General features: G+C 38.9%; 1 protein-coding gene across 1 annotated transcript in view; it reads left to right on the forward strand.

Annotated features, from left to right (window-relative positions):
• Positions 1 to 14,592, forward strand: part of TTC39C (tetratricopeptide repeat domain 39C) — a 68,069-nt gene that overhangs the window by 37,041 nt on the left and 16,436 nt on the right. The window contains exons 7-8 of the mRNA XM_024202661.3: positions 11,241 to 11,334; positions 14,397 to 14,504. Coding sequence (XP_024058429.2) covers positions 11,241 to 11,334; positions 14,397 to 14,504 — 202 coding nt within the window. The remainder of the gene's footprint in view (positions 1 to 11,240; positions 11,335 to 14,396; positions 14,505 to 14,592) is intronic.

Here is a 14,592-nt window from a genome sequence, read left to right on the forward strand (position 1 = left end):
ATAGACTCAAAGAGTTCAATTGCTATAAGGCAGTGATTCTCAAACTTTTTGTATTGGCAACCCCTTTCACACAGCAAGCCTCTGAGTGGGACACCCTTGTAAATTAAAAACACATGTTTTATATTTAACACTATTTTAAATGCTAAGTTTATAACCCTATTTGAAATGAATTTACCTTTTTTCACTGCTTTTAAATTAAGACAAACACATTTGTATTGAATTATTAAAAGCAGAATTTTTTTTTTTAAATAGTGGTAATGGGAAACTTTGTGTCAATATCACTTTTCACAGCAGACTTAGTGTCCCATTACTTCTGCTGGTGCTGCCTTTAGAGCTGGGTGGCTCTGAAAGCAGCACCACCAGCAGCGCAGCACAGAAGTAAGGGTGGCAATGAGGCGCTAAGTCTGCTGTGAAAAGTGATATTAACAAACATACAGAGATCACTTTTCACAACAGACTTAGCGCCTCATTGCCACCCTTACTTCTGTGGTGCTGCTAGCAGCACTGCTTTCAGAGCCGCCCAGCTCGGAAGGCAGCACCAGCAGAAGTGCAGAAGTCCATGGTGGTAATGGGACACTAAGTCTGCTGTGAAAAGTGATATTGACACAGTTTCTTTGTGCGCTTCCCCCCGCCCCACATAGAACCCCTGGCATGCCTCCCACTTTGCACACCACTGGTCTAGCCCACCTTACTCCCCTCACCGGGGAGAGGCTGGCGCTGCTCCTCACTCGTGACCCCCACATAATAACCTTGTGACCCCTGAAGGGGTCACATACCCCAGTGTGAGAACCCCTGCTGTAAGGCATGTTTCCAATCCTTTAATCATTCTTGTAGAGGATTCAGAGAAGAGCCACAATTTTTCGGCATTCTTCTTGAATTATGAGCACCAGAACTGGACACAGTGTTCCAGCTCAGTCGCACCAGTACCAAATACATGGGTAAAATAACCTCTCTACTACTACCCAAGATTCCCCTGTTTATGCATCCCAGAATCGCATTAGCTCTTTTGACCACAGCATCATACTGTGTGATCATGTTCAGCTAATTATCGACCATGACCCCCAAATCTTTTTCAGAGTAACTGCTTCCCAGGTCAGAGTACCCCATCCTATAAGCCTATGTTCTTTCGTCCTAGATGTATACATTTACATTTAGCTGCATTAAAACACATATTGTTTGCTTGCACCCAGTTTACCAAGAGTTCCAGATTGCTCTGAATCAGTGATCTGCACTCTTCTTTATTTACCTTCCCCCAATTTTAGTGTCATCTGCAAACTTTATCAGTGGTTTTATATTTTCCTTCAGCTCATTGATGATAATGTTAAATAGCATAGGGCCAAGAACCAGTCCCTATGGAACCCCACTGAAAACATACCCACTTGATGACTATTCCTTGTTTACAATTACATTTTGAGACTTACCAGTTAGCCAGTTTTTAATCCATTTAATGTTTGCCATGTTAGTTGTATATTGTTTTAGTTTAGTAATCAAAATGTGTGGTACTAAGTCAAACGTGTTACAGAAGACTTAAGTACATTATATCAATACTATTACCTTTATCAACCAAACTTGTAATCTCATCAAGATGTAGAAAAAAAGAAAAGGGGTCCAAGGACAAAGCTGTGTAAAGCGGACAAATAGATGGGAGGAGGAAGGACTGCCAAGTCTGAGAGGACGGAGGAAAATCAAGAAAGTACAGGGCCATGAAAGTCCAGTGAGGACCGGATATCAAGGGAGAGTTTACTACTGTATCATGAAGTTTTGAAACTTTATATTCTGAAAAGCATATATAGAGTAGTATGGGGGCTTGGTCTCTGACAGTAGTTTTCTGTGAAACAGTCTTATAGTAGGGTGTATAAATATGTATATAATGAACTGATCTTCCCACTTTCTCAAAATCGCTCATTTGAGGGATGAAGTCTTGAATGTCTTCTAGAAATGTTGAAACGAATGAATTTTGGCTGCAAGTGAAAGGGAAGGATGACACAGGAGAGTTGGAATGGAAGTGAGACAGGAGGTTCAAGGTCACATTGGTAGGATGATCAGATATCTCACTTTTTCAGGAATGTTGTATGTTTCGTGTGTGTCTGATGGTGATACTGTCTGATATGTTTGCCAAATCTGCAAGCATACCTTTGTAAATTGTCTGGCTGTTTCCATCTTTGTAGTCTTTTCCAATAAAACTAATTGAGAAGGGGTATTGTACACAACTTTAAGCCTCTAATGCAAAATGAGAACATTTTGACTACATTAGTGCAGTGGTCCCCAAACTGTGGGGTGCATCCTCCTACAGGGGTGTGGAGGAACATTTGGAGGGAACCTGGGGGGCAGGGAGGGAGTGCCATCCACTCCGGCTGCAGCACCACTCTGCCCCCAGCCGCAGCTCCGCTCCACCCCCAGCCCAGCCCAGCTCAGCTCTGCCCTCATTCCCTCTCTAGCCCCAGCCCAGCTCTAACCCCAGCTCCTCCCCCATCCCCAGTTCTGCCCCCAGCTCTGCCTTCAGCCCAAGCTCTGCTGCTGAACCAACTGTGCAATAACGGAGGGTGTGTGTGTGAATAGATTTCATTACTGGTAAGGGGGAGGTGTGACCAGAAAAGTTTGGGCACCACTGCATTAGTGTATCTGAAGAATATTTAAATAGTTATTGTAATTATTTCTAATATCAAACTACCTGAAATTCAGCATTTTTGGCTGTGCCTTGGAGCCTTTCTCATTACTGGAGTGAAGTAGATAGAAATATATTCCCAGACAAAACTTGATTAAGGTAACTATGCTGATAAATATCCAATTATTTATAACAACATTATTAAATTGTTACACTAGTGTCTGGGGCCAGTAACTGATGATAGATGGTATCAGGTAAATGGACAGAGTTAAGAGTGGTATTCAATCCTTAACTGAGGTTTATCAGCCTTTCTGCTGTTGGTGTTCCTCTCCTATTTCTTTTACTCACTCACCAGTGCTTTTTTTCCCATTTGTTTCCCTAGATAGAGGGGGTGAATGTCCACACACTGAAATATCTAAAAGCAACAGATTAATACCATCAAGTAAGATAAACCAGTAAGAATGAACATTTGACAGAGTCCTCATTTGTGTAAGCCCTTTGGTCCCTCCACACCAGCCAGTGGGCAGAGCCTCAGCTGATAGCATTTTTATAGTGCCATCGATTTCAATAAAGTTATGACCACATAAACCAGCTGAGAATCTGCTCCCAGGTTTCTAGTGACTCTGTTAGTAAACAAACAAACCCTTAACTATGTTTCTGTCAGACCGCAAGTGACAGTATTTACAACTCTTGTATTTCATTTAGCCATCAAGATAACACCCTCTACCTGTCACGAGCATAAGCTTCTTGCACTAAAATATTCATATTTGCAACCAATTTTAAAAGGCCCTAGGACACTGTGGAATTTAAAAAAAAAAAAAAAAAAAAATACCTTAAAGTTAAGATGGTGTTAGTATAGCTTGGATTGAAAAAATATACAGCACACAGGCAAAATTAAACAGTAAGCATTAGGTTTCAGAGTGGTAGCCGTGTTAGTCTGTATCAGCAGAAACAACGAGGAGTCCTTGTGGCACTTTAGAGACTAACAAATTTATTTAGGCATAAGCATTAGAGCTTCTTAAGTCAATCATACTTAAAATAAAGTGTTAGTTAGGTCCCAGATGAAAACTTTCCCAAAAATACTGTACTACCAAGTGAGGTTAGATGTCGATAGACGTTTGGCTGCGTGTGTGTGTTCCCTCTGTGTGCCACCCCAGCCCTGCGCAAACAGCTGGCACGGCAGATCTTGATCGAACCGCCCAATGACCACAAGATCCAGTAAGAGGACGAAGGCACCTGGCCAGGTTTATTGTCGACGAAGCACGGGGACTAGTATCCCACAGACTCTACCAGACCACTAATACATGTATGCCCGTAACAATGGACCATCCCAGTGAACAGCGGGACTTTCCGTTCCTCCCTAAGGCCACACAAAGATACTCCCTCTGAGATACATCTTTATACCCTGATACAAACAAGTTAGTACTGCCCCTCTGACATAGATACTGTAGTTACTGTCCCCTGATGTGGCTAGTTATCACTCATCACCTTGTACATATTGGTTTGATCAAAACCTCTCTATTACATACTGTCATCTTGACCTTATCTTTTAGGAGGGGTCAGTGTGTTCTTGTTATCCTTGGGGAATGTTTTTGTACCATTCTTGATATCTGAATGTTCTTGCACCACTTGATATTGGGATGTGTTTGCGTGAGCACTTCTGTGACTAGCACTTCTTAGGAATGTGTATTTCTGCAATATCAGCCCTGTTATTGCCAAATTCTGTGAGCAGGTCCTGCCTCATACCAGGCCTTTAATACAAGGGCTTATGTCTCAGGCTCTCTTTCTATTACACCAAGGTTTACTTTTTAAAAAGTTTTTGAATTATTTTTAATCGAAAGTACTAAAAAAATTGCTTACCTGTGTTCTGGACTATAAACTATTTTTAATAATACATTGCAATCCTAATTTTCAGTAGGTTTGGAGTGATACCTAAAACCTTGAGAAAATAATGGAGGATTCTGGAATATTAAAATCAGAGGAATCCCTCCAGATTTTGAAATCTACACATGGAGTCCTCAAACATGCAAGGCAGTTTCCCCTACTTTTAGAGATTGCTGGCCAGCATCCATAGCTGCTAGTTTGTCCCCTTTAAAACTGACAAAACTGGCTGACAATGAAGGGAGATTGGGTCACTGTGAAAGAGAATAATAGCATTGGGCCAAGCTAGCTGGCATTGGAGAGGCTCAGTACAACGCTATGGGGTAAATTTACCAAATTTGATAAATCTTGGCTGCATATAAATAAAAACTTCATGCAGGTAGTTGAGATTTTAGAAGTACTAAGTCAAAAAAATTACAGTTATGGTTCTCTCAGTAGTTTTAATTGGCACTATATATACGTAAGGGGGCTATCGATTGTTATACTGTTTATTGTGTAATCTTTCATGCTAATGTGCACGTGCCAAGGGGCTGAGTGACTGCTGTTGTGAGAGCTATAACTTGAGATGTTCACACTCTACAGTCAGCAGATCTAAACGTTAATGTTGCATTAGCTTGTTTTTAGTCATTTATGGTTCCATTGGTTTATTTTTTAGGCCAATAAATAAAGATTCAGAAGTGCATTTATTTTAAGGAACAACCTTAAGATTGCAAGCAGAAATCAATACCCCAGCATCTTAAAGAAGGGTATTGAAGCACCATTGCAATATCTGGAGGTACTGGGAATTTTAGTTGTGCCAAGGAATGTCTTAAAGACAAGTCTACTGGGCCTCATGCACAGATGAAGTTTATCAAGATCTCAAGGCCCTTACATCCTCAAATGTTTGTAGGACTCTATCGTACAGCATTAGACTTTGAAATAAATAGGGCTGCATTTATTTCTATGTTCAGTGCTCCACAGGCAGCCACGTTTTAGTATAAGTTTAGAGAAACCACATAATCAGCTTAAATCATTGCACAGTGTGTGGTGTTCTGCAAATATAACCTTTCTATTTGAAAATCAAATAATCTTCAGATATGCAAGAGAGGACTGAATCATTTGTTTTTGTTTTTGTTTTAACACAGCTGTCCAAAAATGTTCAGAATAAAATTTTACAAATTTCTCAAATTTAACTTTTGGGATGGGGCTGAAGCTTCTTATGCTTCTTCTAAAGCTTTTTCAGAAGATTGTAAGATCTTGAAAATATAGATTTATTTTGGAAGTTTCTGCCTAACCACAGCTGAAACTGGTATGATTCTATAATGTTAATGTCTGTGTTACCAGTTGTTTTAAAATATATTATTAAAATGTGTAAGTAGATAGAAGGTATACTACATAAGTAAATTTACTATACACAGACTCACAGGGTCCTTGATGACATCTTGGTAACCTTGAGAGCAAACAAAACTTACCATAACTCACTCATGCAATCTCACTGGATAATTAAATATACTGTCATTAAAAAAAATTTCCTCACTTTCTCCAGAGCATATTCTCTCATCACACCAACAAACATTCTATACAAGAAAACTATATAATTTAGGCTGTGCTTGTTTACACTGTTACATTATAACTGTGGTTTACTCCCACAGGGAGTTACTGTATATCACTGCAGCAAACGTACTTTACAATGAAATAGTTCCTTAGCAACTAAAATGGTATTCCCTGATGAGACAAAGAAGCAAATTAAACAAAACCACCCCACCCCATGCCAAATCCATGAAAAGCAATTAACAACCATCTTTTCATTTGGTGCCATGGGATACATAAAATTAGTAAGGATTTCCTGGAAACTATATTATTATACTTGTTGTTTTGCTGCTTTTACTCATTGATGGGTCCCTTTCACTCCTCTGCTTAGTATCAACACTGACTAGTGGAAATACATGTCAGGCTTTTTAGAAGATCTTATCATGTATGTGTGAATAAAAATGGGGTGTGTAAGTGAGTCTGTCAGAGATAGTGGTGCTGGGTCATGCTGATTGTGAAGTGTTGAGAGGTGTGCCCCTCAGTAAAATGGTGAGATTATAAAAAATCTTTGTCAAAATGTGAATCAGCTCAGCTAAGGAACTTCATAGGGGACTGATTTTGCATAAGATCTTGTCTGCGTACAAACTTACACTAGTTTAGTTAAACTCTTGCAAACCTCTGCGTGGTCACTCTTAAACTGGTTTAGAAATGGCTTTTATCAATTTGATGTAGGCCAATTCAAAACTAATGAGTTGAATTGATAAAAGTAATTTCTAAACTGATTTGAGAGTGTCCACAAAAGAGACAATTCTTGCACTGTTAGAGAAAGGTATGAGACATATTCAATCAAAGATTTTAGGAAACTGGAGAAGTGGATTGTGGAGAACTTAACTTTAAAATACAAACAGGGTGAAATCTTGGCCCCATTGAAGTCTATGGGTCTAGGAATTTCACCCAGATTATACAGAACTCTTATTACGCTTATGCAGGAAATGACTATTGCAGGGTAGCTTTTGTTTTAAAGCTGTCCTCTAGTAATTCTAAACTGAAACATTTTTCTTGAGAAATAAGTCAGCCTTTTAGTAATTGTTAGGAGCGGTGTGGAGAGAGCATGTAGTTTAGATTACCTCACTGGGTGAATTTTTACTGTCCCCAAATAATAGGAACCTTTTATTGAAATGTTTGTAACTTTAATCTTCCTTTTACTTAAATATTTTATGATTTTTCCCAATGCACACTTCAACAGTAGATAAATATCCAGGAAAAGTAGATAAATCATTCAGTATGTTCAAACATAACAGAAGATTTATTTCCTTAAAATGAACTTATTTTAAAAGTAATATTTATTAAATGTATTTATTTTAGAAGAAAATGAATGTTATAGTTTGATCCAAAGTGTTTCATTTTTTTTTAAATGAAATTTTTAAAAACATGAATATTAGTTTATTGTAGTATTGGTAACCAATAATCAGTTATACTTTCTTGATATGTATAAAATGAAAACAAAGAAGGAAGAATAAGAGAAAAATGAATAATATATTGAGATGGAACTGAGACAGAATGAATAAGGGGACAAGGATGCCAATGGAGAATCCAGTAGCCAGTGAGATCAGGATCTAAAATTAAATCTGACTCTAAAGGAAGTTTTACGGTTGTCCACATGGACTACCCTAAAATAGTTTGCTGATAAGCCAGAAATTATATCTGACTCTTGCATTACCTGAGTGACAGGAGAGTTGGAGGATGTAAGCCATCAATTTCTTCAAAATTAAAACTTATATTTATAAAACATTTTTTCTAGCCCTTAATATTATGAAGATACATTTCCCAAATGTGAACTGATACATGATTGTCTTCCTGAGTCTGCAGACACACAGATTCAGTACAGTTGCTGCCCATAATTTTCTCTAACAGCACAGTGAAATTAACAAGGCTTTTGATCAGCTTAACTATTTGCCATTCGGAACCCTGTGGACAGCAATGAACCTGACAAGAATCTTGTTAATTTCATTGTGCTGTAACTTAAGAAAATGAAGAGCCGTAGCATAAAAAGGTACTCTTATTGCATTTAAATAGACGTTAAAGTCAAGTGTGTCAGCGTAAATGTGTTAACCATTCAGTAGCTGAGAAAAGGACATTGTTCAAGTCCCTGAGGGAACCAGGCAGCCCTTGTCAATGGATGCAATCTGCAAATATATGATCTACATATTCTAACTGGCCACAGCAGCAAAGGGGAGAGTCACAAAGGTCCCACTTAATCATTTGCAGATAGGGTGACCAGACGTCCTGATATTAGGGGCTTTGTCTTGTTTATGCAGCTATTCTCTTCCCTCCCCCCAAAAAAGTGTCCCAATTTTTCACACTTGCTATCTGGCCACCCTATTTGTAGCACATCTGATCACTCTACATCTGAAGCGACTGAACTTTTCCTACAGATGGCATGGAAAGTCAAAACCAGGTGGCTGGACTGTTGAATCTGTCACAAGATAGGTATTAGCTATGTTTGAACCTTGTTCGTGCCACCTAGTATGCTATCTGGAGGTGACATTGAGGTCCCCTTAAAGGAATTGTCCAAATGGGGTGCCTTTAGTTGTTAATTTGGTGGCTTGGTGAATTAGATGCATCTTTAAACAGGGGTAGATGAGCATGTCTTGCACCGTAAGGGACAGATTCTGCAAGGTGACTTGTTGCCTGATGTCCAAAGAGGCAGTGTTGGACAGGACCAGCATCCAAGTCAGACTGGTTGATCTCATAGTACCAATTATTATATGCATAGTTTCATTCAACTGAGTGTCCACTAGTCCTGTGTCAGAGAAGCTGGAGGGCAATACTCTGCTGCAGAATAGCACAAAGTAAGCCCAGAGCTGCTTAGTGTCTACACATTGGCTCCGCAGGTTGAACCAGCTAGTTCACTGATCAGGTTGTTGTCTTAATTTTCAGCAAGGTCTTGGAAAGGTGTTCCTTGAATGCCAAGTTGGGGTCCAATGTAACATCTAAATATACAGATTTTGGATCGTGGTCCAGCCTGTGGTCATTTAGGAAGATGTTGAGCTGTTTGTTGGCCTTGGAGTGGTTTAAATGGAAATAGCTGGAAGCTGTTTTTGTAGCACTTGGTTTAAGTCTCCATCTTTTATAATTGTGGGCCATCTCTCTCTGCATCTGCATTCAGCACTTCTAAGTGCCAGTAATCCTGGTCCTGCACTGCCAGAGAGATGATGTCTGCATAGATAAAACACCTGGCAATGGTGTAGGGAAGGTCATTTGTGAAGAGGTTCAAATGTGTTAGTGATAGAACTAAACCCTGAGGTAGACAATTTTTTTAAGGTCTCCAGGAACTGGGGGTGTTTTTTTTTTTTTTTTTTTTTTGTCCAAGTGAAACTTGGAACTGATGATCTCTCAGGAACAGTTCCACAGCCATGACAATGCACCACAGTAGGACCAATGACAGTTTTTATAGTAGGCCTATATGTTGGATCATGTCATGACCAGCAAGATCTAGAAATACTGCATGTCTTCTGCTTGGTCTGGAAGCCATTCTCAGTCTAGGGTATTGAGTGCCAGCACTTGATCACAGGTACTATGGCGTGGTCTGAAATCTGCTTGAAGGATACCATCAGTGTGGGAGGCAGTTCTTTGCAGGATAAACCTTTCAAATAATTAGTGTACACAACTTAAAGTACTGGAATTATTCATGAGGAAGGTAAGGAAACGTGTGCATCTCCTTTCTAGCTACTAAAAGATGGCATCGATCAGACATCTACTAGTTTTAGTTGATACTAAGAATAGAGCCCCCACGCCCACTCCCCAAGCTATTTCTTCAGAAATCTGCCTAATAAGAGAGAGAAGCACCCGCACCCTTCTCAGCGGATTAGGGGAGGCTGAGTTTTCATCAAGTCCTTTGAACTCTTCTGCCTCCCCCTAGGGTGACCAGATGAGAGGAAGAAAATATCGGGACACCGGGGGCGGGCGGGGTCCGCCGGCGGAGGAAAAAAAACCCCACAAACTGCCGGCAGAGCGAAATATTGGGACAAATTGCATCCCGACTGATCTCGGGACAAACACCTAAAAATCGGGACGTCTGGTCACCCTAGCCTCCCCCAGTCTTTCATATCAGCCTCTGGATAGTGGGTTTAGTCCTCTGGCTAGATTTTTTTTATGTCCTGTCTCACAGCTTTGTCATGTAAATGTGATCTGAGGGATGATTTATATATAAAATTTCATCCAGAAGCACACTCCAGTCTTTCAGTTTGTATCCAGAGCTCAGACACTTTCAAGAAAATGAAAAATCTGTGAATTCAGAAATCATTATAGATGATATTATGGAAATAATGACACAGAGTATTACACTTTACTTAGAAATTCTTATATCCAGAACTGCCATAGGAATAAATCTCAAACTGTTGTTCTAAAGTAACAAGACTTGTGACTATATATCTGGTGGAATAGAAAAGTAAATAAAAACTACTTGCCCCTAAATACACATGCCTATGGAAAGCATTCTGAATCCTTATGTTTGTATCTCAAACCCTCAAACCGATTACAAAAAAATATATAAAGCCAAAATCTGTAAAATTCACATTTCCAGGCAGAAATTATATGAGACTCTATCTTTTGTATGAGTGGTACCTTTTATGTTGCTTAAATACTCTAATTGGTTTGCTACTCCGTCCCTTCTTCCTTTGCCAAGTATGCTGTCATTAATCTTTGATTGCTAACCAACCATAGGCTTCTCTGGCTCCACATGGGTGCAAAGGTCTCCTCACACAGATCCCATTGTTGGCTCAGGACAAAATTAGCTATGAAAATAACTTCCGGTTGCTTGGTGTTAATAGTTGATTTAGCTCAGGCTAATGATATTATTCAGTTGAACAAAAGCACCCTCAGGTTATCTAACTAGTCAGATTGTTATTTCAACCAAGCTATTAATATTTGACTAGTTCAAATATTTCATTAATTTCACCTCCTCCCCACTCTGCTCATCTTAAGGTCAGGAATTTGTCTTGGACTCAAGTCTCATTCAACAGAAAATTGTGCCCCTTTCTTTTCCAGCAAACTAGTGACTATTGTGTGAAATATGAGGCCTTCTATTTGCTAGATAATCATTTGTTCTTTAATTGCTACTGATAATAGAGATTTGTATTTGAAGATTTTTTTGAATTGTGATTATAATGGTACTTGTTCAAATTTGCATTTATTTAACAGTAGTTGTGTTATGATCATCTTTTTTTTTTTTTTTTCCTCTTAGTGTCAAATCAACAGTGCCTTGACCTCCTTTCATACTGCTTTGGAACTTGCAACAGATCAGAGAGAGATCCAGCATGTCTGCCTATATGAAATTGGTAAATATAACTTCAATGACATGTACATATTCTGCTCTCAAATTTTGATTAATTGACTCCATTTTATATTCTGGCTCTTTCTAGTTAAGGTTTTTTGATTATTTGATGCCTCAAAAGTTATTAAAGTTTGAGTGTCTTAATTGCATGGATTGTTAATAATGCTCCTTCCTATGATTCCTTAGTTGCCAATTGATTTGTAACATCTGATGACTGCATGATCTTTGAACATACAACATACATACAACCTATAGTAACTCATGCTTTTCTACGTGTAGAAACCTCCATAGAATTAAGAGCTCAGTGGACAAATTAGAGCTGGTTACTTTTTACTCTGCCTTTTTTATCGAGGCTTTAGTGTCCACTCCATAAGACTGAAAGCCTGCTTCTATCCATTGCCGTGGAATCAATGATTCTATGCCAAGGATTAACAATCCTGTTGGAGCTTCAGAGCTCCCAGGGCTTGAACATACATGTCCATTGCCTTCTGTTAACATATAACTGAAGAACAAAAATTTGGAGATCTCACTTTTTTTCTTCTTCAGTGTATCTGCTATGATTAGCAAAACTAAGAGCAAACTACCCCAATGCATAGGAAAGATAAGAAGTATGGCAAAAGACCACCCTGGCTTAACCATGAGATCTTCAATGATCTGAAACTCAAAAAAGGAGTTCTACAAAAAGTGGAAACTAGGTCAAATGACAAAGGATGAATATAAACAAATAAAACAAGTATACAGGTACAGAATTTTAAAGGCTAAGGCACAAAATGAGATTAAACTAGCTAGAGACATAAAGGGTAACAAGAAAAATTCTACGAATACATTAGAAGCGAGAGGAAGACCAAGGACAGGGTAGGGCCATTACTAAATAAGGCGGGGGGGGGGGGGCAATAACCAAAAATGTGGAAATGGAAGAAGTGCTAAATGACTTTTTTGTTTCCGTTTTCACCAAAAAGGTTGTTAGTGATTAGATGTCTAACATAGTGAATGCCAGTGAAAATGAGATAGGAGCAGAAGCTAAAATAGGGAAAGAACAAGTTAAAAATTACATTGACAAATTAGATGTCTTCAAGTCACCAGGGCCTGATGAAATACATCCCAGAATACTCAAGGAGCTGACTGAGGAGATATCTGAGCCATTAGCGATTATCTTCAAAAAGTCATGGAAGATGGGAGAGATTCCAGAGGACTGGAAAAGGGCAAATATAGTGCCCATCTATAAAAAGGGAAATAGGACAACACAGGGAATTATAGACTAGTCAGCTTAACTTCAGTACCTGGAAAGATAATGGGGCAAATAATCAAGCAATCAATTTGCAAACACCTAGATGATAATACGGTGACAAGTAACAGTCAGCATGGATTTGTCAAGAACAAATCATGTCAAACCAGCCTAATAGCTTTCTTTGAGAGGGTAACAAGCCTTGTGGATGGGGGGATGTGGTAGATGTGGTATATCTTGACTTTAGTAAGGCTTTTGATACTGTCTCGCATGATCTCATAAACAAACTAAGGAAATACAACCTAGACAGAGCTACTATAAGGTGCGTGCATAACTAGTTGGAAAACCGTTCCCAGAGAGTAGTTATCAGTGGTTCACAGTCAAGCTGGAAGGGCATATCGAGTGGAGTCCCGCGGAGATCAGTTCTGGGTCCGGTTCTGTTCAGTATCTTCATCAGTGAATCAGATAATGTCATACAGAGTACATTTATAAAGTTTGTAGATGATACCAAGCTGGGAGAGGTTGCAAGTGCTTGGGAGGGTCGGATTAAAATTCAAAATGATCTGAACAAACTGGAGAAATGGTCTGAAGAAAATAGGATGAAATTCAATAAAGACAAATGCAGAGTACTCCACTTAGGAAAGAACACTCAGTCCCACACATACAAACTGGGAAATGACTGTCTAGGAAGGAGTACTGCAGAAAAGGATCTGAGAGTCATAGTGGATCACAAGCTAAATATGAGTCAACAGTGTAAAACGGTTGCAAAAAGAGCAAGCATCATTCTGGGATGTATTATCAGGAGTGTTGTAAGCAAGACACAAAAAATAATTCTTCTACTCTACTCCACACTGATTAGGCCTCAACTGGAGTATTGTGTACAATTCTGGGCACCGCATTTCTGGAAGATGTGGAGAAATTGGAGAAAGTCCAGAGAAGAGCAACACAAATGATTAAAGGTCTAGAAAATATGACCTACGAAGGAAGTTTGAAAAAAAAATGGGTTTGTTTAGTCTGGAGAAGAGAAGACTGAGGTGGGACATAAGTTTTCCAGTACATAAAAGGTTGTTACATGGAGGAGGGAGAAAAATTGTTCTCCTTAACCTCTGAGGGTAGGACAGGAAGCAATGGGCTTAAATTGCAGCAAAGGCCTTTTAGGTTAGACATTAGAAAAAAACTTCCTGTGAGGGTGGTTAAGCACTGGAATAAATTGCCTAGGGAGGTTGTGGAATCTGCATCATTGGAGATTTTTAAGAGCAGGTTAGACAAACGCCTGTCAGGAATGGTCTAGATAATATTTAGTCCTGCTGTGAGTGCAAGGGACTGGACTAGATGACCTCTCAAGGTCCCTTCCAGTCATACGATTCTTTGATTCTATGAGAACCACAGAAGATTCTATAGCCTTGGTACACCTGTAAGTACTTAGAAGTACTACTCGTTACTGAACCTTCTTACATAAACAAAGTGAGCATAGCAGTTCTCTGTTACTAGTCTGAGAACTGAATAAGATAATGCATCTTTTTGCTTGAAACTTTTGAAACCTGTTTGAATTGATACATGCAAGAGTCGATCCCTAAAAAATGTATTTGTTATCCTGTATAATACAGTGGTTATAGGTAATGAGGCAATTTCCAATAAAGTTTTAGTTATACTTCCCTTCAGATTTTTCAGAAAAGATTTTTTTTTTTAAATGTTATGGAATTCCTCAGGGTGTCTTAAAATCTTTGGACTTGCCACAACCCAAAGTGTTCACAAACATTAGTTCTTTGTTTATGTAGTTGCCTATACCATGTAAAACTCACATGATTTCTGTCATAAGTTAAAATTGTTCTAATTTTTAGGCTGGTGCAGCATGATAGAAATGAATTTCAAAGATGCATTTGAATCCTTTGAAAGGCTTAAAAATGAATCAAGATGGTCCCAGTGCTATTATGCCTACCTGACAGCAGGTTAGTTTTTTAGTGATAGAATTAGTGATGAATGTGTTAAAGTGTGTGTGTGTGTGTGTGTGTGTGTGTGTGTGTGTGTGTGTGTGTG

This window comes from Terrapene carolina, unplaced genomic scaffold, assembly GCF_002925995.2.
Source record: "Terrapene carolina triunguis isolate 2854851 unplaced genomic scaffold, T_m_triunguis-2.0 Scaffold58, whole genome shotgun sequence".
Lineage (NCBI taxonomy): Eukaryota > Metazoa > Chordata > Testudines > Emydidae > Terrapene > Terrapene triunguis.